Source organism: Microplitis mediator, chromosome 8 (assembly GCF_029852145.1).
Source record: "Microplitis mediator isolate UGA2020A chromosome 8, iyMicMedi2.1, whole genome shotgun sequence".
NCBI lineage: Eukaryota > Metazoa > Arthropoda > Insecta > Hymenoptera > Braconidae > Microplitis > Microplitis mediator.
This window is the reverse complement of record NC_079976.1, coordinates 14,859,112-14,885,779: the sequence shown is the minus strand read 5'-3', so window position 1 is coordinate 14,885,779 and position 26,668 is coordinate 14,859,112. Positions and strand designations below refer to the sequence as shown.

At 32.8% G+C, this 26,668-nt stretch overlaps 2 protein-coding genes and 1 long non-coding RNA gene across 4 annotated transcripts in view; 2 read left to right on the top strand and 1 right to left on the bottom strand.

Moving 5' to 3' along the window:
* Positions 1-26,668, top strand: part of LOC130673548 (neither inactivation nor afterpotential protein C-like) — a 1,009,353-nt gene that overhangs the window by 881,792 nt on the left and 100,893 nt on the right. The gene's annotated exons all lie outside the window — the stretch shown is intronic.
* LOC130673556 (uncharacterized) lies at positions 9,281-12,344 on the bottom strand. Its single transcript, XR_008990909.1, has 7 exons — positions 12,207-12,344; positions 11,657-12,056; positions 11,213-11,544; positions 10,906-10,968; positions 10,729-10,834; positions 10,257-10,347; positions 9,281-9,913 (listed from the first exon to the last, which is right to left on the bottom strand). It is a non-coding gene; the product is annotated as an uncharacterized LOC130673556 (long non-coding RNA).
* On the top strand, positions 12,587-18,531 carry LOC130673555 (uncharacterized). The gene is made up of 8 exons (XM_057478597.1): positions 12,587-12,669; positions 12,971-13,293; positions 13,393-13,634; positions 13,711-13,773; positions 13,980-14,186; positions 14,268-14,592; positions 16,531-17,464; positions 17,542-18,531. The coding sequence occupies exons 3-7, from the start codon at positions 13,617-13,619 to the stop codon at positions 17,172-17,174; spliced, it is 1,257 nt and encodes a 418-aa protein (XP_057334580.1). The 5' UTR covers positions 12,587-12,669; positions 12,971-13,293; positions 13,393-13,616; the 3' UTR covers positions 17,175-17,464; positions 17,542-18,531.

The following is a 26,668-nucleotide window of genomic DNA, read 5'->3' as shown; positions in this document are numbered from 1 at the left end:
CTTCTTTATGGGAGCGAGGCTCAACCCGCGAAGGAAAGAACGAACCAGGAGCGAGGATTGTCTGAGTCTGAGATTTCACACAAGTGGGCGTACATGTCTCCGTTTTTGGGAGTGACGCACTTCGACCTGTAAAGACAGCGGTACGCGCCAAATGTGGATGCGGAAGACATCAAATGCGTGATAGGATAATCACGTCGGGGTCACCACTTTCACTTTAGGGCGACTAGTAAGTCATAATGACTTAGGAAGTCTGCACCGATAATCGGTTCAGTGACGTCAGCAATGATAAAATTCCATGAGAAGTCACGGCGAAGTCCAAGGTTCAATTTAATCGATTTTAAACCATAGGTTTGAATTATCGAGCCGTTTGCGGCATACAGTTGATAACCTATGGGTGTACTATTTGATTTCAGCCAGCTACGTGGAAAGACAGATAAATCGGAGCCGGAATCGACAAGATATTCCGTTCCTGTAGTTTGGTCACGGATAAACAGGCGGCGAGAAATCGATTGAAAATCATTAGCCGCCTCTACTGATTCTCGTTTGAGTTTCCCTGTCATTTTCAGCCGGGTGCGCATGATCGGGCATTTTTACCATGCTTGAAATGATACCAGCAATAGTCGAATTTTTTAACTCTCCGAGGACGACGGTGTTGATATGCTATGGATCGTGTATTTGGAAGTTGCTCCTGAGCAAGCATTTTGCTATACTCGGCAGTCAACAGTGCAAGTTGCTTACGCAAAGCAGCGAGTTCGTCTGCGGCGGATGCGTACATTTTGAAATATAAAATATAAAAATAATATTTCAAATAATAATGTTACCTGCACGTAAAATTATATTATTTTAATTTTACTACGTATCCAGCGATGACTCGTCACTCAGAAATGTTCGGCTGACTCTCTGGCTTAATTCTCGAAACTATTTCCGATGACGTAGCTACCAGAAAATTTAATGCGACACTGCAAGAAATAGGCAATTTTATTTTCAGCGCGCAAAAACTTTTATCACTATTCGATTCGCACTAAAGATCCCTCGAATCAACACTGATGCGGCATAACGTCCATAAGATGCCCCGCAATGCACCAGCGGTGATAAAATATGAAAAACTGCACAATGATAAAAAATTCACTGCACTAATTAACTTAGAACAAATTCACACAAAAATAACTGTGAATACAAAAATCACCATCTCGCCGATTAAACAGCAACGCGAGAAAATATTCGTGGGAAATCAACACGAAAACTCGCGAAATTTTTAAACTGTGTAATGCACGTGTTCGACGCTTCCCTTAAAAAGAAATCACGTCGGGGTCACCACTTTGGCGACGGTATTTTAGGTTTAGATTGCAATAATCACTGCCTAAGTCGCCAACTACCAAAGAGTGAAACGTTGTGAGAGAGGATGAGAAGAGAAGAGATAGAAAAAGGTATTTGCGGGGAGAGAGGCGTTTCGTCTAAGTATACGATAGCTGAGACTCCTCAGTTAGGTGTGTCTATCGTATACCCCACCTAAGACGACGAGTTGGAAGTAACATGTTGGAAAATGTTATATATTGAAATAGGTGTAGGGACGAGATACTGCGAGAGGCGCGAGTTGTAGATGCCATCTCGCGGAGTGAAGCCGAACCACCATATATATATATATATATATTGTAACGGGTTTTTCACCACCGGGGATCTACCGGAGTGAAGTCCGAATACACTTACGATTATTGGCAACCTTGTTCAAAATTTATAGTTGGGCGCCAGGTGATTTTACTATCACCAAATAAACAATTATCAAAAATGTCGACTCAGGGTGGCGGATCGGGGAAAGGTCAGGCACTTAAGATTACGATAAATAATTGATCAGAATTAAACAAATAATCAGTCGTATTTAATCAAACAAAATCGTTGATCGGTTTCACAAATAAAGTTATCGGTTATAAAAAAAATATAAATGCCGTTGTCGGCTTGACTCGATATAAACAATATTATCAAAGAAAAATCGTAGTTGATCGAAAACACAATTAGTTTATTGCTCAGAGAAACACAGTCGATTTACGAAATTAAAAAAATATAATTTTATTGTCCGGAGACACACATACAGCGGAAGTATTAAAGAAATACTTGACGAGTGACGTCAGAGTATTCTTACACGGCGAGGTGACAAGACTGCTGTTGCGAATGAGACACGGATAAGCCGTAGTTCTCAGAATTGCTCGAAGAAATAAAATAAAATATAAAATAATATTTTATTTCGGTAACGTGTTAAATTACACGATCAAATAATTATTGCGCGTAATTAATTAATTAATTTTTTAATTATTACACAAACGTGGTTCACTTGTTCAATAATAAAATCACATATACACTTTGTTCAAAATCGCGCCGATGCTTCGGCTTGTTCACAATCGTCGGTTTATTGTTCACTCGGAATTTACTTGTCGGTCACTTTGATCAATAATTTAATTGTTCTGAACTCGGAATCGAAATTGTTCGGTTGGTCGGAGGAGAATTGTTCAAAAAAATAAAAATCAACGTGGCCGTTCAGTTCGGTGACTATCCCGGATCTCTCGTTTCAATCCATGCGTTGGATCGTTTGCTCGGTCAAAGTCGGAATTTTTTATTCTAGATGTCACTAGACTTCGCTCACCGGATAACTATTTATTTCATTAAAATAATTTCAAACCTCGGGTCGATGTCGAATTTTTTCTCATGTTACAATATATATATATGTATGTATGTATATTAAACCGATAGTTTGAAACATCGGTATTTTTGGTTGAAAATAGCTTACATATACTTTAAAGAGTCCCATGCAAATTTTGATTTTTTTATATACACGATTTTTTTCCAAAATATATGACCAAAAAGATAGTTTGAGGACTGTCCTCAAAGTCCCGTTATTTTGGGGTCAGTTACTTTGAGGACTTACCTCAATGTATCGTTAGTTTGGGGACTGTTATTTTGAGGTCTGACTTTATTTTTACGTTTTTAGCCAGCTCGAATACGACAATCACATACACATGATCGAGGAGAAGAAATCAGTTTAATTTATTCTATTAATTACCTTCAAAATAGTATTAAATAACTGTTTAGAATCACGACTTCACGTATTTTCGGCCAGAAAATATGAAAAAATTGTGTATTTATAATTTTTTCTTTACTTCCGGCTGTGAAAATTCAAAATATTCGAAAAAAAAGGGAAGTTATTGGTTTCTGTCCAATTCTCGAAAATCGAGTCTTTAACATATTTCGACGTTTTGAGGTTCAAGAAAGCTATCCTGACTGTTTGCAAACAGACGTCCATCTGTCCGCACTTGTGTGTGTATGCGTGCGTGCACAGGCGCGCGCAGTGTGTCTCAATTTTTTGTCCGACGACATGTTTGGATTGAATTGACAAATTTAAGTATGCTTGACGTCAATCGAAAGAGTCTATTAAGCCTTTGCACTGACTAGTTTTCAAGTTATGCCGAAAATAGAAATTTTTTTAGGTTTTTGTTGCAAAATCCATAAGTCGCTTGACTGATTAACAACTAAGTTTGATCAAGATTGCTGCAAAGCACGTGCAGATCGGTCGATTTATCCTAAAGATATCATTAAACATAAATATCTTTTTTTCAGCGGAATGCAAATCTAAATATATGATGCATATATGAGACATATATTCAATTTTGCTTGGATATATATTTTTTCATATGGGCGAAATCAACTAGTCACGAAAATTAAAGGATATTAGAAAAATTAAAAATTTTAAAGTGATTGTGTACAGGTTTTACTGGAAATAATAATGACCGTACAGAAAAGAAGGAAAAAAAATTGTAGCTTTGAGTATCTAGTTTTCAGATACGATCTGGAAAATTGATTATTATGCACGGTTCCGGAGTAATTCTAAAAAAATCTCCGAAACAACAATATTTTAGGATTTTGTACGTTTTAAAAATAGTCTATGGGCTTCGATAATTTTTTAACTTCCCGCTAAGAAAATCAATGACTTTCGAAAACTTCAGAAAGTGATTGTTTTCACCCCGATTTTCGAAAATTGAAATTTCATCGGATGTGGACGTTTTGAGGTCCTAGGAAGCTATTCTGACTATTTTCAGAATGATGTCCGAGTGTCTGTGTGTGTGTGTGTGTGTGTGTGTGTGTGTGTGTGTGTGTGTGTGTGTGTGTGTGTGTGTGTGTGTCAACGAAAAATGAAGTTCACTTTCCGTTGACATTTTAGTTCAAAAAATTAATATGTTTTTAACTTCATTTTCCTCTGACATTTAAAGCCCTGTAACTTTTTTCTCATTCATTTGACGTATATATGATATCAGATACTTTTTGAAGGAAATTAAATTTCCTACAATAGCGTGGTATGTGTGTGACCGGTCTATAACTTTTTAACTAATGAACCGATTTGGATGGTTGAGGCGGCAATCGAAAGAGCTTGTTGGCCATCAACTTTTCTGAAAATTTCAGATCATTTGATCAAGTAGACTCGATAATATTGGCGAATTACGAAAAAAAAATTTTTTTTTTTTTTAGTTTTTTATTGATTTCTCAGAAACGACTTATACGATCAACTCCAAAATCTAATCAGCTCTAGAACTTGATAAAACGCGTCGATTGTTGCCTTAGCCATCTCAATCGGATAATTCGTTCGAGAGTTATCGTGGGCAATAGAAATAGTAAAAAATGGTTTTTTGCGAATATCTTCGAAACAACTGAACCAAACAATTTCAAAATTTTATCAGCTCTAGAACTCAATAAAATACGCCGATTGCTGCCTCAACCATCAATATCGGTCAATTCGTTCCTGAGATATCGTGGGAGAAAGAAATGCTAATATCGGTTTTTTTCGAAAACAATGGCACACAAAAGTATTTTCGAGCTCGGAGAGCTCGAAAATGTATCCACAACAATGTTTTCAAGCTCCTCGAGCTCAAAAACAGTGGGAAGTTTTGGGGCCGCAGGGTCAACTGATAGACAGATTTTTTTTTTTTAATTTTGATTTTTCTCACCGAAAAGTTAACAAAAAATGTCATGTAAAATTTGAGTAAATAGTACTCTCAAAAGTTATAATATTTGATACTATTTTATAAAATTTAGTGAAAATCCGTAAATAATTCTGAAATTTAATAAACCAAATTTCCACTGACAAACTGAAATTTTATATGTTAATTACAAATGTATTAAACCAATAGTTTCAAGACCATTTTCCAATTAAACCGATAGTTTGAGGACTGACTCGAAGTTTCCTTATATCTAACCGATACTTTGAGGACGGTTCTAACCTATGAAGCCCACTTATATTTGGTTCCATATCGCATTACTGGATCCATAAGAGCATGTCCTAGTAATACCTACCATTTTAGAACCATACGGGCGTAAAAAAATTTATGAAAATTCATAACAATTGCTAAAATTTAATAAACTAAATTTTCACTGTTAAACTAAAACTTTATATGTTAATTATGTGTATTTAACTAATAGTTTGGGGACCATTCTCCAATGAAACAGATTGTTTGAGGACATTTTGATAGTTTGAGGACTTGCTCAAATTTTCCTTGTATCTATAACCGATTAAGGACGGTTCTAACCTATGAAGCCCGTTTATAATTCTTTATATATCGGATTACAGGATCTAAAAGAGCGTATCCTAGCGGTATCTACCATTGTAGAAGCATAAGGCCTTTCAAATTTAATAAAATCCATAAGAATTCCTATAACTCAATGATCTAATTTTTTACTGACAAACCAAAATTTTATACTCTTATCCAAAAAATTATAGGAACGAAAAATTTTAGAAAATTTTTTAGTGATTTTTGGAAGGCTGTATTTTCGTGAGAATTAATTGTTATGAATAATTAAGGAAAGCAATTTGAATCTTGAAATCTTTAGTTTTAAGATCTTCTAGAAAAAATTTTTTTTAAGTCACGGTTATTACGTAATTATAAGAAATAACTTGAGACAGAAATTTTCTCAATATTTTGGTTTTTTTTATCCACAGGGCCAGAAAATTGGTGACACGACCGATGATCCGAGGACAATTGATCGGCGACAATTAATCCGCGACAATTGATCCTTGCGACGATTGATCCGTCGATAAAATGCGTGAAACATGAAAAATTACGCCCTTTTTTCACTAATTTGTGTGTGAGTATATTTTTTATGTTACACGCACACAAAATTAGTGAAAAAAGGGCGTAATTTTTCATGTTACACGCATTTTATCGACGGATCAATCGTCGCAAGGATCAATTGTCGCGGATTAATTGTCGCGGATCAATTGTCCTCGGATCATTTGTTACGTAACCAGAGAATTAGCCCCCACAAGCGTTACTTCAATTTACAAAAAAAAAAATTTTTCTTATCCTTAATATCGATTCAAAAAACGTATAATAATACGGTCTTTTATAGTTTTTTTGTAAATCAATCGCTACTTTACAAACATTGACGGAAAGCTTCATGTTGCCAGGTGATCTGACAGCTTAATGAGCCTGCAAAAGCTCTGTAAATTTTCAAATCGATCCATTGAACAATTTATCCGGACTGATTGATCAAATTTTCACAAAACAATTACAGGAACGCATTTTGTTCCCTTAATTTTGTAATTATCATCAAATTCAAAAGTTGATGTTTTTTCGTCTTTTCTTACATTTTAAGGTTAGTTACTTAGTGAATGAAAGGTAAACGATAAAAAAAAATTTTTTTGAAAACTTTAGAAAAAACATCCAGGACTTTTTTTTCGTGAAATTTTGTAGAAAAAAAGCCTAAATTTTTTTTTCTAATGATCAGGATTGAAGCTTTTTGGGGGAAAAAATTTCCCTATCCGTGAACAAAAAAAAAACATTTTTAGAAAATTTTTGTCTTGAGCTATTTCTCATGATTATGCAATAACCATCACTCAATGACAAAATTCTGTTAGAAGATCTTTGAACTAGAGTTTGCAAGCTTTAAATGGCTTACTTTATTCTTCGATACGACTATTTCTCATGAATTCACAGTGTTATGTCGAATAAATTTTTTTATTTAATTTATTTTATTTCATAAATAAATTTACGAAACTCCTCTTTACAAAAGCCTGCGAAAACGCAGCGTCAGTATTACCATCACTTATGCGTATAAAAGTAGCGCGACGATTTTTGCAATAACGATTGACGAATAAATAAAAACTTGTCGTCATTTTCCACCACTGACAACAATTTAATTACTCCCATCAAACATCAATCAAAGTTTTTAAATAGCCTGAGCACCATGGCTCAGGGCCTCAGTTGACTATCAGATCTCATGATCTTGAGCCCTACGGACCGTGAATAACGAAACCGCGAAAATTTCGTGAATCTTATTGCAGGAATCCGCGTTTGCGTCGAAAAGTCAATAAGAGAAATTTTATCTTTTTAATAAGAACCCTATTGCAGGAATCCGCGTTCGCGTCGAAAAGTCCATAGGGAATATTTAAATTTAAAATCTATATAAAAATCATTTAATCTTACTGCAGGAATCCGCATTTGCGTTGAAAAGTCAGTAAGATCTTTAAATTAAAATTCTATTAAATTCAGTTATTGCAGGAATCCGCGTTTGCGTTGAAAAGTCAATAACTGAATTCAAATTATTTATTAAAAATTCTCAAAAAACTATTGAAAATTCAGTTCGATTGAATTGTGATACAAAATAAAAATAAATTGTAATCCAATCTTGAGTCGATTCAGTTCTGCGCATAATAGCCTTCGGGCCTAACAAAGACGCATAATACAATATAATTGTATTCATAAAATTTGTGAAAAGTATAGTATATAAGTAAAGTTCAATTAAAAATATTGTCGTTGAAACGTTCAATAAAAAGACTGGAGATCATAACTTCAATCTTCAGAGTTTCATTCGAAAGTAGCACATAAGATTTTATCCTACAACCCCAGCCGCGCCTATTCAACCAAATCCACTCAGGAGGAGGCCGAGTGAGCTGCAAAGTTCTGGAGGGATAAAAGCCTGCCGTGTTAGAAGAAAGAATCATCTAAAGGTAAGTGAGAGACATTTAAAACATTTTCTCTCTATTGATCGATTTATAAATGCAACGTGATCAAGCTCGAAGGCGTTTGGGTTTGTACTCTTCGAAAAACCCACATTAAATAATAAATATAGCAAGTGAAAACCTTCCTCGTATTCTTTACTGTTGTTCGCATCCTTCAAATCGCTCGTTAAATTTTTCTATCGCTACCAAAGGGAGAAATCCTGGATAATTAATTTAAATCTATGCGGCGGACATAACAACAGCCTTCCAAAAATGAATAAAAAATTTCTAAAATTTTTTGTTCTTTTAATTTTTTGGATAAGTGTATATTTATTATGTGTGTATTAAACCAATAGTTCGAGGACGATTCTCCAATAAAACCGATTGTTTGAGGACATTTCGGTAGTTTGAAGACTGGCTGAAAGTTTCCTTGTATGCAACCAATACTCTGATTACGGGTCCAAACTATCAAAACCGTTTATACTTTACGTGTGTAACTAAATGCCGTAGATACAAAAAATGAACTTATTCATCTTGAAAAATCTCATTCCTGATCCATTGACATAATATTAAAATAAAAAAACATTTATTTCTAAATTTTATTTGTAATTTTGAGAAAATAATTCAGAATCTAAAAACAGGGAAGACCTCTTTGGGATAGGTTCCAATTGGAAAAGTAACCGATAGGACATATCCCAATAACCCAGATCCCTATTACCTGAATTACCAATTACTAATAATCCCGATGACCCAAATTTCCAATCACCTAAAATCCCGATCACCAGTTATTTCAATTACCAATATTACCAATTACCCAAATTACCAATAACCCAAAAGTTCGATAGCTTAATTTTTCGTTAACCAGAAACATTGATGACAGGACATTCCAATTGGACAGGTTTCGTAAACTCAAAGTCAATTTCTTCCTAATCGACAGATGATACTTATTTCAACAAGTACACTCAGTTATCATATAGATGGCCAAAAACTATTATAAAATGAAATTTCATATAAAGATATTTAAATTTTAAAAATTAAAAATTTTTATGTGTTTTTTTTTAAATCATTTATTACAATTAAATCATCAATAATAATTATTTTTTTTTTTTTATAATAATAATGTTTATTAATATTATTTTTAATTTATTATAATTTTTATAGCCTTAACTTAAGTGATATTTACGACTAATCGTTATTTATATTCTTATATTAACGAATTACTTTTAAAAAAAAATACACTTTTATTATTATTATTAATATATTCATTTCATTATATTTATTTTATTTTTTATAAATAATAATAATAATTATAATAATTACCATCATCGCACCAATTGCTTCATTTAAAATCATCTTCATGTATTAAATTTATATTAATATATAATTATATTTAAATGTCTTAGTTTTTAAATTCTTAATATTTTATTGCAAAATCATAAAAATGAATAATACAGCGCATAAACATGAAACACACAAATTTTTTTCTCCTCGACGGGCGGAAAGCGTCAACTTTCGTCCCGCTGTGCAAAACGAAGTTGCCGCTTTCCGCCTCCGTCGAGGAGAAAAATAGCATACACTCCTCGGAAAGTAAATAAGAAAGCCTCAGATCACATGTTTGTTGACCTCGGCTTCGCCTCGGCCAACAATTACATGTGATCTGAGACATTTCTTACTTTACTTCCCTCGATGTGTAATATACTATTAACAAGTATAAACACAGACGATGGGGTCGATGTAGTGACTCTTGAAGTGGTACCTGAGTTATTCAGATGCTCACCAGATACATTTAGTGAACCAGAAGTGACGTTACTTGTGAATGGGTGCAGATTACTCCTGTGCGTTATTGCAGAAATGCATGATAAATTGATCAAAATCGTCGGAATAAGGAGGACGGCTAACCATTTCTTGCTGCCGGTCAGACATATTAAAATACATCTGCAAAAAACAAAAAATAAATAAATTTACATTACCCTGGCGGTTTTGAATCACCCTGGAAACAGCCTGGAAACACCCTGGGAGTGGAAACAGGGTGGAATCACGGTGGATCCAGGGTGGTTACACGGTGGGCTTTTTTTTTCATTTTATCACCGTGGAATCAGGGTGGGTACACCGTGTAACCACCCTGATTCTACGGTGATAAAATGAAAAAAAGCCCACCGTGTAACCACCCTGGATCCACCGTGATTCCACCCTGTTTCCAGGGTGTTTCCAGGGTGATTCAGAACCGCCAGGGTAATTATAATCAATTAAATAAAAAAAGTTTGGAAAATTTACTTACTAAATAATTTTCTAGTATAATTTGAAACCGTTCTTTACACATGGCAGCCGTCTTGTTTCGTAGAGTAAAAACGCTGGCTCGGCTAATAGATCTGGAAAAATTTTTTTTTTTTTGTACATGTCGATGTGGTTGTAGGTAAAAAATTAATTTATATAATTAAGCGATTAAGAAAAATTATGTATCAAGTATATCTTTATCGTAAATTGGGCTTGATATTTTTTCAGCGATAGTCATTTATGATTTATATAATTGAGAGAGTGAGGAAAATTTTGTGTCGAGCATATTATTATTTTTAAAATGTATTTAAAGCATACTTAAAATATATATACTGTGATCATGAATATCAAAAAATTATAAAGTCCAAGTTTTCTTATTCATAATCCGTAAATGTCGGCCGTCACATAGTGACTGCAGGTTATTCGTATTAATTATTATAATTGATATATTTATAATATGATTTTAAGAAACTTACTCCCAAATTGAATCATCCCCGTCACCTCGCAAACGATTAAATTTTTGGTTGACTCCATGTCGCCACAGACGCAAAGTTACCAAAGTAAAATCTTCTATCTCAGTCCCTGTAATTAAACAACGAGTAATTACAATATGAATTATCAACAATATAAGTTTAGAATTTAAATATACTTACAATTATTCATGACGATGGTTTGTAATTTTTCAGACGCTTTGGTTTCGGGTATGTCAGTAACAACTGTAAAAAAAAAAGAAATTACTATCGTTGTCATAGCAACACGTTCATTTATTTGCTTTTCTTTTTTTTTCCGAATTTACATTTCAAAATAATATTTATTATTTATGAATATTAAAATATACTTTTATTCATAAAAATAAACATTATTGTCTAATATATAAATATAATCATAAATGATAAGAAAAAAATTATTAATTTAAATAAAGTAAATATTACATAGTTATGTAAATGAATGATTACTAACTTTTATTCTCAGTTAATTTACTGACACATTAGGATAAATTGGGAACTCCTCTCTTCTTGAAAAACTTCTTTTTTAAATATTGTCGTAACAGTCATGCTTAGAATTTTTCTTGAACTTGCGCTCAATGACCTGTGCTGTAAAGAGTTACGTTGCTCCTCAGCGATTTGTCCTCTACATTTTTCCTCGTCTAGTAGACAACGTTCGTGTGATAATTTGCGATCCAGCCTGCTGACAGCCATTTTTTAAGTATTTTCTCTTGATTTATTGCAAATTGTTAGAATTCTTCTTCCCATGATACATTGACGAGCACCGTATAAGCTCATCATGACTAGCTAAAATTGACAATGAAGTAATTTTATTTTTTAAACAATTTTTTACTAATAAACAGAATTATTTGGCACAACACTAAATTATCCGATAAAAATATTTATCAAGCCGACGTACAAAGTCGTTAACCCATTAAAAAACTGTTGGACTAAAGCTAAGCGTCGTTAATTGGTTTAGACTCGTACAAAACTGCCGTTGTCTTTGTCACCGGCCTCATCGACGGTCTCCTTATAATCCGTCATATCAGGTAGTATTTATAACAAGTAAGCGAACTCATTTTTCGTCGATTGTTAAGCTTTAATTAATAAGAATGCCAGGATTGCGATGAATGAATTGACAGTTGATTGTACATATCGTGTAAACGGCAACAATTATGTTTATTTCTTTCCGTGGCATTTAAAAAGTCTACTCCATTCTTCAAATACATCACTCGCGAGAGAAAAACTCCGATGGTGCAAGACGAAGGGAGAGTGTTCTCGTTGTCACCTCTAAACTGCCATCACTGCAACGTGCATCTCTGAAAATAAAAAAAAATAATATTCATTATTATTATTCTTAATATATTGATATAATATTTATTGATTATTATTCTCATTGAATCAATAAATTTCTGTTTTTTATACTATCAAACTAATAGGAGTAAAAAGAAAATAAAATTTACACTCACTATTTTTATCGGTGACCTGCACTTGCTGTGGTCATTATTTCTAAAACGTACATTAACAGATATTACAATTTCTAAAAAGTTAGCTCGCACAGCTGACTATGGAGCCTATACACGTGGCACGTAGGTATAGGCTCCATAGATACAGCAGACATTTTTTGAATTCTATGTATTAACAGACTATAGTTCTTGACATCGGGGAAGTAAGAAATGGCGCGTTTTTTCAAATACAAAATGTCCATTTTAAAATACAATCAAATGCAATATACAATAATGGAAATTTGAATAGCGCGCTACACGCGCGCCTTAATTTTAACCAATAATGAGTCGTAGACCGGTTTTTGCGAGTTTCGACCTACTAATAACTTCAAGACTTTCATGTATTTTTATTTAGAGGAAAACAGTGTTTTTATTATACTTTTACCTATTTTATGTAAACATAACCGTCATACAATCGTTATATGTTGTAAGTAATATTAATTTTTGATATTTTTAAGATTTTAATACAATATTTTTTACAAATTAAAAATTTTAAACTTTACTAATTATCTATATTTCATACAATTAAGTAAGTTCATTCTTGAATATTTTGAATTTTTAATGAATGTTAACAAATTAAATTTAAAATTTCTATGACAACGATTTTCACGTTTATATAAATAATATATAACTAAAGAAATATTTTTTCATTAATCATTTCATCGATGAAATAAAATATAATTTTAAGTATTGTGATATTTTATAATAAAATAAAATTTGTTATGAAGGTAATACCCGGTAAGAGAGCTGGATCAAACATTATTTTTCACAAAGGCTTTAAATACAGTCGTGATTCAAGCAGTACACATATATTTCGGTGCTCAAGAAGAAAATCTGGATGTACTGCTTATCTAAATTTCCTTGTTGCTATTGATGATATTGAGGAATGTTTGGATTTGGATGAAGATGACGACTGCACTGTGGAAAATATGCATGATCATTTAGAAGAACCTTACGGTGGAGATTGGTCCGATCTTCTAGAAATTATGAAAAAGCGATGTAGGGAGACAAATGATGGACTAAAAGAAATCTTCGACGATGTGTGTCGTCCGTATGTATATTACTAAGTCTTTATATTAAATAATGAATATGACTTTTCATTTGTATATCAATCATTCATTCTTTAGTTATAATTAAATATTTTTTTTAGATTTCCTGAGATAACCGCCCATTACAGTTTTGAATCATGCTCAAGTATATTGTCCCGAGAACGGAAAAATCACAGAGGAAAAATACCTGACAGTTTAACAAAACGACAATATTTTGTATGAAAATAAAATTGCTAAAGGTTATGTATCAGTCGGAGGAAAATCTGCAATAATTTTTACTACCAGCAAATTACTGGAAGCTTTAAACGAATCGAACGATATATTTATGGATGGTACCTTCGAAGTAACTACAAACTCTTATTACATTTTTTAATTAAAAAAATTAAAACAAATATTAATTTATCTTTAAAAATTCATAGAATACTTCACTACGCCCAAAAATACATCAAATCTACACAATTCACATTAAATGCAGAGATACGGTAAATAATAATAAAAAATAATAATTTTTGGTTTTAAAAAACTCTAAATTAAATGCTTTTTGCTTTCATTTTTTTATAAATTCAAATTTCTTATGTCTCTGTTGATAAAAAATTAAATATTTTGTGAAAAAATACATAAAAATTAAAAGAAAGTTTTTAAATAAATTAAATATTTTGTCTTTAGTTAACTTTTTTTTTCTTTACAGTATGTTGGAACAGTAATCGTTTTTATGGAGAATAGAACAACTGAAATGTATAAAGAAGTTTTCAATTGGTTAAAAATCCGTGCAAAGTCTATTGGAACTAATAATAAATTTATTATTATTAGCGATTTCGAAAAAGCAACTATTAAAGCGCTGAGGGAATGTTTTCCGTTGGCCAAAGTCCATGGTTGCTATTTTCACTATTGCCAAGTGAGTTATGTTCTTTTTATTCTTAATAGAGTTGTAATAATAATTTTATTAAACAGCTAATTAATTGTTATTTATTTAAAGGCTGTTATTAAACGATGGACTAAACTAAGATTAGACATACCCGATCAAATCTTATCCATGGTACTTACTATTCCTTCACTGCCTGCCGATAAATTTCCTGAAGTAGAAGAAATTCTCAAAGACGAGATCAAAATAAAAAATTTGTCTGACAGAGATCCGAATATTTTGTTGTTTATGGACTATTTACATAAAACGTGGATAAATGCAGCAAATCATGTTAGTGTACATGATTGTCCAAATTTGAACAATGACGCATGTGAAAGTTTTAATCGCCATAATAAAAAAAAACTGGGCGGTAAACACCCGTGCATCTGGGAACTAGTCGGTAAAATTTATTTTCTGATATTAATTTTCCTTCTTTAAACATAATTCCGAAAAAAAAATTCATAATTTTATTAGCAACTCTGAAAAAGTTTACAATAATGAGGAATTGTCGTGTACAGATTAAAAAAAGTATTATCAAAACGTAAATATAAATTACGTTAATATAGTTTTTATTAGTGCTGTACAATTTGGCCGACTAAACCGGCCATAAAGTTTAACCAGGTTAATTAGTTCATCGGCCAGCTGGTTAATCCAAATTAACCGGTTAAACCGATTAACTAGTTAATCGGTTAAATTAATCAAACGGTTAACTGATTAACCAGTTAAATGGTTAATCGGTTAAATAGTAAATTTACATTTTTCTCTATATAAGTAATAAATTATTATTAAATCTTATATTTTTAATATATTTACACTAATATTTATTTATTTTATGTTTTAATTTAAGACAATTATTTATTATGGATATTTATATAACTGAATGATAATTTTTTTGTTTTTCCCTGGTGGAAATTTTTCGGACTTCTATTTGAAAAACTCAGTTTTAGAGTTCTAAAGACTTTTCCAGACAAGTCCAAAAAAAATTCTACCAGGGAAAAACAAAAAAAATTATCATTCAACTATATAAATATCTATAATAAATAATTGTCTTAAATTAGAACATAAAATAAATAAATCGCGTGCCAAACGCCAAAAGAGCGTATAAAAATTATGCGCCCTTTTGATTCTTCAAAGCCAAAAGGGCGTATAATTTTCGTTTGTACCAATCGTTTTGTAGACATGTTCTAAGTCTAAAAATGAAAAAAAATTTCCAAAGCCAAAAGGGCGTATGTCTTAAATACTAGCTCTCCACCATACGCTCCGCATGGCGTTGAATATAAGAACGAATATTGAACTTTACTATCTCTAGCTTATAATCATGAATTATTTGGAAATTTCCTAGTTCATTGAAAATTGCAGTTGATGATTATTCTAATTACATTTGACTGTCCAAGATGATAAAAAATATAAGTTACTACCATCGAAAATGCTCACTTTTTCAAAATTTTTTTTCATATAAACTTTCTCCGGACAATTTTGAAGACTGTTTTTCGAAATTTTGAAAAATCCTGATTTTTTTTATACGCCCTTTTGGCTTTAGACCGACAGTTTCCAAAAGCCAAAAGGGCGCACATCTTAAGATATGTCCTTTTATCGTTAGTAAGTCAAAATTTTTTTTCTGCAGATCTTTACGTTTCGAGCGATTCTAAAAGGCATGGCAAAAAAAAATTTTTTTTATCCGCCCTTTTGGCATGGGACCCTATCTAACTGCTGTAATATGCCCTTTTGGCATTTGACACGCGAAATATTAGTGTAAATATGTTAAAAATATAAGAAATAATAATAATTTATTACTTATATTAAGAAAAATGTAAATTTACTATTTAACCGATTAACCATTTAACTAGTTAATCGGTTAATTTGGATTAACCAGCTGGCCGATGAACTAATTAACCTGGTTAAACTTAATGGCCGGTTTAGTCGGCCAAATTGTACAGCACTAGTTTTTATAAATATAAATTACGTAAATAAAAATTGTAGTCAATATAAATTTGAAAAATTATTTTTGCAAATTTTATAATATTTTTTATATTTCCCTGTAAATTTTACCAGTTAAAGATGTCGAATTATAAAATTTTCTCTTATTTCTAGTAACCTAGCAAAACTTGCTAAAAATTTAATTAAATTCAATAGATTAAAAATACAAAATTTTTCGTCAGTTGTTAAATTATCTCTCGATTTACTGAAAATACTGTAAACAAGAAAAGTTTTAATGTTTTTTATAATTATAAATATCTTTTTATTTTTTTTTTTATTTATTTAAATTAAATAAAAATAATTGTAGTTTATAAAAACATGGTGATATTTGTTCAATAATTTTCTATATTTATATTTCCAGATGGTGTTGATAAAGTGCTAAAAGATGAAGAAATAAATTACAGCAGGCTGCTTACGAATGCTAAAAAACCGAAAAGAAACACACCCAAACATGTTATTGATCGGCGTTATTATATTAATAATTTGAGACATGAAATTGAACAAGAGAAGAGTAGATTTAATATAAAAAATTTCATGAAAATGATTCCAAGGTCATTACTTGAGCTACAACATACGTTAAAGCAAATAATTGGGAATAATGCCGATGATATAGATTATGACTCTTCGGTACCTGCGGAGCTGGACATTTTTGAAACTGATCAAAATGAAAATATAAATAATATCAATTTACTTAATGAAGTAGAGCAGTTAATACCTTCAAAATCATGTAATCCATTCCTCAATCGAAGATTACAGATTTTAAAAACTGAGAAATTACCAAAAAAAAGTAATTGTACACTCACCACTTCTACATTACTAAGTACCGTAACTTCTGGTTCACTAAATGTACCTGATGAGCATTTGAATAACTCAACTACCACTTCAACAGTCACTACAGAGACCCCATCGTCTACAAAAATTAATCCTCGAATTGACACACCACTTACTGCATCCTTTTCGGTAACACCAGTTACAAGCGTTACTGAACAATCTCTCCCACTTTAAACAACTACTTTTAACTCACTAAATAAAATCGTTAGTATTAGTGAAAATAAACAACAGTTATCTGACAACAATAATTTTCAACAAATAATGATAAATAACAAATGGGTTATTTTCGAAAAAAATAACCAGTCAGAACGATTGAAATCAACATTAAAAAACAATTTAGTTTATAACCATTTGTCAAACGTATTCAAGACAGTAAAAAATAAAAAAATTAGTGATAAGTGGCTAAGAGAAACCAAGAAGAAGACAACGGGGGGAAAAAAGTAACAGCAAAGGAAAATAAAAAGGTTTAAGAAAAAATATTATTATTATTATCATTATTTTTATTATTGTTAATAGTCCTGCTAATGCAACTACATTACAGCCAGTAAATCAGTCATCAAGGGCTGCTGTTACAACCCATCCAGCTCATGTATCATTTAACTCGCTGCCTGCAAGTGCGCGATCTACTGCTGCTGCTAATAATAATGCTCAAAATATGCTCGGTCCGTTAGCGACTGTTAATGGATGGACTGGCTTAGTTGGTGAACAATCAGCTTTCCAAACTGCTATTGTACCTCAATCAAACGCCGTTATTAATAACATTTTTAATTTATAAAAAACATTGTATTGAAATCTTAAAAATATCAAAAATTAATCGCCTTAAAATTAATATTCTACGAAACACGACAGCTGCCATGTGTACCCTCGCAGATTTGAATCACGGTGGAAACACCGTGGAAGTATAAACACCGTGGATCCACCGTGGTTACACGGTGGGTTTGTTCCATTTCACCACCGGGTATACACAGTGTATCCACTGTGATTACGCGGTGTATCCACCCTGACTCCACGGTGGCTTTGTGCTATTTCACCACCGTGGTTCCACGGTGTATCCACCGCGTAATCACAGTGGAAACACCGTGTATACACAGTGTTCAAGCCACCGTGGAATCATGGTGGATACACCGCGTAATCACAGTGGTAGAATGGAACAAACCCACCGTGTTTCCACCGTGATTCAAATCTGCGAGGGTAGAGAACGATTCCAAATTATAGTAGAAAATTATTTAGTAAGTAAATTTTGTATGCACTGGATTATTCATATTTATTATTTTTCAATAAAATATTAACAATTTAAAAACTAAGACATTAAAATATAATTATATATTAATATAAATTTAATACATGAATATGATTTTAAATGAAGCAATTGGTGCGATGATGGTAATTATTATTATCATTATTATTGTTTATAAAAAATAAAATAAATATAATGACATGAATATATTAATAATAATAATAATGAAAGTGTATTTTTTTTAAAAGTAATTCGTTAATATAAGAATATAAATAACGATTAGTCGTAAATATCACTTAAGTTAAGGCTATAAAAATTATAATAAATTAAACATAATATTAATAAACATTATTATTATAAAAAATAATTATTATCGATGATTTAATTGTAATAAATGATTTAAAAAAAAAACACATAAAAATTTTTAATTTTTAAAATTCAAATATCTTTATATGAAATTTCATTTTATAATAGTTTTTGGCCATCTATATAATAACTGAGTGTACTTGTTGAAATAAGTATCATCTGTCGATTAGAAAGAAATCGACTTTGAGTTTACGAAAACTGTCCAATCGGAATGTCCTGTCATCAATGTTTCTGGTTAACGAAAAATTAAGCTATCGAACTTTTGGGTTATTGGTAATTTGGGTAATTGGTAATATTGGTAATTGAAATAACTGGTGATCGGGATTTTAGGTGATTGGAAATTTGGGTCATCGGGATTATTAGTAATTGGTAATTCAGGTAATAGGGATCTGGGTTATTGGGATATGTCCTATCAGTTACTTTTCCAATTGGAACCTATCCCAAAGAGGTCTTCCCTAAAAACATTAGCTTTCTACATTATGTTTCTTTTAGATGTTAAATGGCATGATTTTAAAAAAATGAGCTTGAAGAATACTTCGATCCAGTCCTCAAACTATTAAAATGTCCGCAATTAATCGGTTTAATTAGAGAACGGTCTACATACTATTGATTTAATATACATGTAATTAATATATAAAATTTTAGTTTTTTGAATCAAATTTAGTTTATTAAATTTCAAATGTTGTTATGGATTTCAACTGAATTTAAAAAAATTTTTTTTTTTATAACATTTCAGAGTATTTTTAACTTCCTGCAATGGAAGTTGAAAATTAAAAAAAAATAGGAAAGTTGTTACTGGTTTCGGGCCGCTTTTCGAAAATCAAGTTTTTATCAGGTGTTGACGATCTGTTTGGGCGAGAACTAAAAATAATTAGTTTATAAATTTGTTGGTGTTTAGTAATAAATTTATTATTATGGAGTTTATATTTAAGAGCAGATTATATTGTCTTTTGACTGTTGCAAACTCAGAGTGGATGTTAGAGTGGTGGACTGTATTGGATGACTCTGGTACTGGTGATGGTTTCAACAGGATAGGTGAAACACTCCCGTGGCTGACGATCTCGCTGTGTCTAGCTTGGCAGGGTCAAGCTGCTGCTGACGTGATCTGGCGGTCTCAGAAATGGTGCAGGACTCTGGTTCTTGGACTGGAGACTCACAGCGCTCGTTCAAACTCGTACTTTGCTCGTTCAGTTCGTAATTTCTCGTTCGCAGTGATTAGGCAGCAGCTGTTGGGAATAATGTGTCGTTAATGGCTTGCTCGGATATTAGAGAGATAGCTGCAGATCAGCTTAGGAGTCAGAAGATGATACTGGAGTTCTCGCACGCTACGCATGGGCGTTGCGGGAGACTCGAACAGAGCACAGTTAAATTATAGCTTGAGTAGACAGGTGCACGGTCACAAGAGCATCTCGAGCTTCGTTTCTCATCTAGCCGATCCACCACAACGACTGACGGGTCGCCAAGGCGGTGTCCCGGTCGCGGAGAACCAGGGACCAGTCTGGGGTAAGGCCTTGGCGAAGACTGGGGGCAGGTCAGCCATTGTGATGCAATCGGTAAGAGCAGGAAGATGATGCTGCCTGCTAGGGCATCTGACAGTTCACCAGGAGGTGCCCCGGCTGCAGGTGAGCCGGGACCAGACACTGAAAGAGCTTATGACGTACTAAGAGAGGTCAGATGCGGACTAGTCAGGTGAGAATCCAGTAGGTACCTCTCGAAACTCTCATCTAGCCGATCCACCACAACGACTGACGGGTCGCCAAGGCGGTGTCCCGGTCGCAGAGAACCAGGGACCGTTCTGGGTAAGGCCTTGGCGAAGACTGGGGGCAGGTCAGCCATTATGGTGCTCTCGGTAAGGAGAGAATACCCGAAAGGATTCTCCAGAGTAGATGTGGTCCGCTATAACTACTGACGAGTCACAAGGTGATGCCCCGGTCGCAAGTGAACCGGGACCAGACTCAGGAAGACCTTGTGACGAACTGGTAAAGGTCAGTCATTATAGCGCGACCCACTTAGAGCGTCAGAGTATTGACAGCATGCGAGAGAGAATAGCAATTGAATCTGTTTACACACCGAAAGTAACCCAGGTTGTAATTTACTTAGACCTGAGTTTGGTGGTGGAGTGCTGGTAGTTTGCGGCTGGATATCGCGGTCACACCAGTGCGGGGTGAGCTGATGCAGATGAACGATGACCACGAGCTGCTGAGTACTCTGGATGCTGCGCACTTGTTTCTTGATGGTAATAATTGCCCGCTCAACTAGGATTAACTGAATAATTATAACTGAACGGTTATTAATTACACTGTGTCAGGAAAAGAAATGATTGAACTGATATTTGCAAACTGCTGCGAAACTGGTTAGGAAAACTGATAAGTTCGGAAGCACACGATGTGCTCGGTACGAGAGGTCAGAGAATGACTGACTGGAAACAACGGCAATGAGTTGGTGCAGACTGCCAGTATGCTAAAAAAAAAGGTTCAAGAAACTGGTTTGGAGGTTTCTCGAGTTTTCCATTTTCCTAAGAGCGTGAGAAAGTTCTGTAAAATTATTTATAGTAAAAAGTTATGTATAAAAAAATGGGAACGAAATCTGGCGACCAAATGTTCGCGTAGAAGAGCTGCGTATGCGGGTGAAAGGCTCGCGCTGTGTACGGAAAGGATCAACTTTTATGGCCCCGAACCCGGGACGGTCATAAAAGTAGGTACACGGGCGATGTTGCGAGTAGCGCGGAGCTGAAATATTTAGTTTGAAAAGAAAGAATTATAATTTTGAATGTTTTATTTTATTTCTAAAATGCACAGTTGTTAGTTTCTTATAACAATTGTTTTCAATTAATTTTTTGATGTATCAATTTTCAAGACGATCCGAGGTTTAAAAAAGCTATTTCGACTATTTTGAGATGTTCGTCCATGTGTTTATATATGTGGGGGTGGAGGGTGGTGTAAACTAATTTATGTCGTACGATATCCTTAAAGCAAATTAACCAATTTGACTTGGTAGCGATCGAAAGGCTTTGAATTGATTATATTTTGGAGTCATTCTGTTAAGTAGTTGTTGAGCTATTTAGAATATAAAAACCAAAAAAATTTTTTTAAAATTTGTTTTGCATAATTCATAAATCGCCTGTCCAATTTGCTTCAAATTTCAATTAAAGCTGGTTAAAATTTGGATGCTCACAAATTTTCAAAATTCCAAAAATTATTAAAATTCGGATTTTTCTAATTCATAAATTTTGCACGCTTTGAATACGAAGCGGAGAAGTTGTGCTTTATAACGGACTTGTCAAGGCCAAGATATTTCCACACATTAAACTGTATATATGATTTTTTTTTTGTTACAGCAATATTTTGTATCTTTTAATTCAATACTATGAAAGAATTTTCAGTTGTAAACATACTTTTTCAAACGTTGCTTGAAAATTTTAAGTATCAATTCCTATATATGCAACTACTATTGAAAATCATGTTCAATTTAATAAATGTATTAAAGCAAAAAAAAATGTCAGGGATCAAAACAAGGATTCAAATCAGTTTCAACTAACATCAGAGCGTTAGTGGTGTCACGATAGAACATATGAAATAAAATAACTAGAAAAAATATAGAATATTCCAAAAAGACATGAAAAACTGTTTTTTTTTTTTAATAACTCCAAAAATTAATTTTTCACTAACAAACTTGAATTTTATATATCAACTAGGTGTATCAAACCGATAGTTTGAGGACGATTCTTCAGTTAAACCGATTGTTTGAGGACATTTTGATAGTTTAAGGACTGGCTGATAATTTCCTTATATCCGACCGTTACTCCCATTACGGGTCCAAACCATTAAACCGTTCACACTTTACGTGTGTGAAGAAATTTCAAAAAAAAAAAAAAAATTGAACGTAATCAGGTTAAAAATTCTAATTGGTGATCTATTGACTTGAAAATAAAAAAAATTGATTTCTAAATGTTATTTGTAATCTTGAGAAAATAACTCAGAATCGAAAAATGTTATCTTTCTAGATTATGCTTCTTTTAGATGTTAAATAGAATAATTCTAGGAAAAAAAGTATTTATCCTGTCTTTTATCGCAATCAGTAACATAAGGGTGTATAAAAAAATTCAAAATGCGTAAGCTTAGTATATTTATACTTTTCAATGGAAAACGTATTGTTTAAATTTAACAATTTTTCCGTATGCTTTTATATCTCTAAAACAGTAGGATTCGCTAGAATATGCCATGATAGCACCTGCAATACGGTATATCAAAAAGTATTATAATAACCGCACTCATATAAAGAAATGATTTGAAATTATTAAAAACAATTCGAATCGTCTAATATATAGATACACACTTAGCAGATATTAAATCGTTTGGCTTAATCAGGGCGGACTTCATTGTTTAGAACGTATTAAAGTACCGAATTTTCATACAAGACTCGAAAAAATTTTTAATTAAATTTTTTTGGGCCACACAGCATACACCCAATGTGAAACGATGTTCCTATCTTCTTTAATATTAACTTTAATGGAACATTTATCAGATAACACTTTCAATCACCTCAATTGAATCTTCCTCACATAAAATTTCCTATTAGAATTTTTCTAAATTCATTGTGATTACAATATTCCAATCTAAGTAAAATTTAGCCATTGTGGTGATTTCCGAACCGCCTAGTGATCTTTAATTTAGTACAATAGTCTATACCAAGACATCCATAACTCATGTACATTTCTGGTCCTAACATATGACATTGTGAGGACAGTCCTCGAACTATCGGGTTAATAGTAAAATTAGAATAACAAATTTTTTTCTACAGTATATAAATAAAAATTCAGTGCAACGGCTTTATAACATCATATCTTACGTAATAAAACAAAAAAAGGTGGCTCAAACTATCGTGGATAAAAAAGTATAAACGTCTTTGATAGTTTGGAGCCGTCCTCAAAGTATCAGACCTCAAAGTATCGGTTAGATATAAGGAATCTTTGAGCCAGTCCTCAAACAATCAAAGTGTCCTCAAAGAATCGGTTTAATTGGAGAATTATCTTCAAACTATCGGTTTAATATACATATATGTATGTATATACATATTAGGGTGATTCAAAAAACAAAAAAATTATTTTTTTTTCTTCCACACAGGTTCAAACGTTTCGTTTAGATAAAAAAAGACGCCTGTGAAAATTAGAGCTCTTAACATTAATATTAACATCGTACGCATTGCACTTTTCTATTTCCCATAAGAATAACATGGAAAAAATTTTTTTTAAGTCTTCTGATTTTTATAAGTAGCTAACGATGCGTCATAGGAATAATTGGCAGGTATATTTTTGTAGGGGATTGAATGCTCTACAAAGAAGATTCTTATCATTTTTTGAGGAATCTAGTTGTTCAAAAGTTATTTGAGGTTGAAGTCGAATTCATATTGAATTTTGAGATTATCTTACTTTTCCGGCGATACTATTAGACCGATTACAAAATATTATTGGACCTTTTTTGTAGACAATTTTATTTTCTAGAAGTTATTCCGGATAAAGTTTTTTCGAATTCCGCATTGTTTTGTAGTTATTTTTATTTTAATGTCATGCGCATAAAAAAAATAGTCTTCTGATCGATTTTATGTTGTCTAACATTAAAATGTTAACTAAAGTTTGAAATGTTCAGTTATTTATATCAGAATTACAAAATTTAAATTCGAGCATATCTAAATTAAAAGTAATATAGTAAATATAATTTTGAATCTTGTAAATTAGAGTCAGCTGACTAGCCACCTAATAATTTATTTTCATAATTTTTGTTTCAAATCAGAGTCGGCTGACTAGCCACCTGTCTTTGGATTATAATTGAAATTTATTTAAATCAGGAGGTAGCTCCAACATTGTAATTAAAAGCGTAATCTCTAAGACTCAACATTTTGTAATCGAGTTGATAATATAGTAAAAATTTAAACTGTCTGCCACAATGTTGACCACGCAATAATGGTCTGCCATTGTTATTTTCCGTTAATGATAATATTATATTTTGAAATGTCAAAACGGCAGACCTGGTCAAATGCATCTATAATTAGCCAAAAATCGATAGCTGTTTTACCTGCGCAGTAGCTGCGTCCACCATTTCGGGCTTAGTGAGTCCCCATCTCATGTACGATAGGTATAGGGGTCTCAATGTACAAAAGCCCAGGACTTGTCAAATACATACAGGTATCCGCTCACTTGATCTTAGACTACTAGTGATCGGTAAAATTCCCATTTTACCGATCACTAGATTTTCATCCCGTGCCTAACGGCCAGCGACCTCCGATCAAGCTCAACGCGTGGCTAAACGGTCACCCAGTCAAGTTGCGATCATGCTGGATGCTGCTTAACTTCGGTGATCGCCCGAGCCACACGAGAACTGATCGGCTGTCTCTGCCGCCTATCATAATAATATCGTATTTTAATATTTTACTTGCCTTTTTACTTTTAATCCCAGACTTGATTGTTTGTATCAGGATATTGAGGATTGCGAATATTAACATATCTTAATTTTAAGGTACAGTTTTTTTTGGCAGTGATCTGAACAACTTCTTACTGACACTTGAAAAAAAATCGGTCTGTCAGTTGACCCTGCGGGCCAGCCCCGAAACTTCCCGCTGTTTTCGAGCTCGCTGAGCTCGAAAACATTATTGTGAATATATTTTCGAGCTCTTCGAGCTCGCAAATACTTTTGTATGCCATTGTTTTGTAAAAAACCATTTTTTAGCATTTCTTTCTTCCACGATATCTCGCGAACGAATCAACCGATTTTGATGGTTGAGGTGGCAATCGACGCGTTTTATCAAGTTCTAAAGCTGGTCGAATTTTGAAATTGATTTACTCAGCCGTTTTTGAGAAATTTCAAAAAAACCAAGGAAAAAATTTTTTTTGAATTCTTTCGTCAACGGTTTCTCTTGAACGAATGAACCGATTTTGATGGTTGAGGTGGCAATCGACGCGTTTTATCAAGTTCTAAAGCTGGTCGAATTTTGAAATTGATTTACTCAGCCGTTTTTGAGAAATTTCAAAAAAACCAAGGAAAAAATTTTTTTTGAATTCTTTCGTCAACGGTTTCTCTTGAACGAATGAACCGATTTTGATGGTTGAGGTGGCATTCGACGCGGCTTATAGAGTTTTAGAGCTGATTAGATTTTGGAATCAATCCATCGAGCAAATTGGAAGTTATCCAAATAAAACATTTTTGAAAAAATTTTATTTTTGAAATATCTCTGAACGCACCCTACCGATTAAGTTCAAATTTCTACGGCCTCAAGACATTAACAAGCCGCGTCGAATGACACCTCAACGATCAAAATCGGTTCATCCGTTCAAGAGTTATGAATATTTACATACATACATACGTACGTACGTACGTACGTACGTACGTACGTACGTACGTACGTACACACATACATACACTCGGACATCATCGTGAAATTAGTCAGGATAGCTTCCTAGGACCTCGAAACGTCGACATCTGATGGAAATTCGATTTTCGTAAATCGGACCGAAACCAATAACTTCCCGAATTTTTGAAAATTTACAATTTTCTTAGCGGGAAGTTAAAAAAACAGTTGAGTATATTCTTTTTATATTTGAGTCAATAACGTAAAAAACATCATTATATAAATAAACTTATCTTGTTAAAAATAGCTGTTACTGCGATGTACTTCATTCTTCGCGATTGAGTGTTATAAATCTTGTAATTTTTTTAAGTGAATAATTTAAAATTATACAACTTCTATTTTGTATATTGAGACAAATGAAAGTCAATCCTATAAATTTTATAAGCCTACTCTTAACATCATTTCAAGCCATGAACAATTTGGAATCGCCTGTAAATAATGAAGAAATACAAATGAACGAAAATTTCCAAAATACTCAACTCAATGCTTTAAATGAATACTCCATATTCGAAGTAATCAATAAAAATTCTGTACATTTTCAAGAGCCATTCATAGATTGGACAATGGAAGTAGCGGAAAACAAAGAGTGGACAAATGCACTAGTGAATCGAGAAACACTTTTTGACGAATGCACTGGTAATGATGAAGATTTATCTTATGAATA

Bases quoted from the DNA above. Each gene is read 5' to 3' on its own strand.
- LOC130673555 (XM_057478597.1), top strand. The intron at 13,774-13,979 runs GTAAATAATAAT...TTTTCTTTACAG, and splicing joins ACATTAAATGCAGAGATACG to TATGTTGGAACAGTAATCGT. The intron at 14,593-16,530 runs GTAAAATTTATT...TTATATTTCCAG, and splicing joins GTGCATCTGGGAACTAGTCG to ATGGTGTTGATAAAGTGCTA.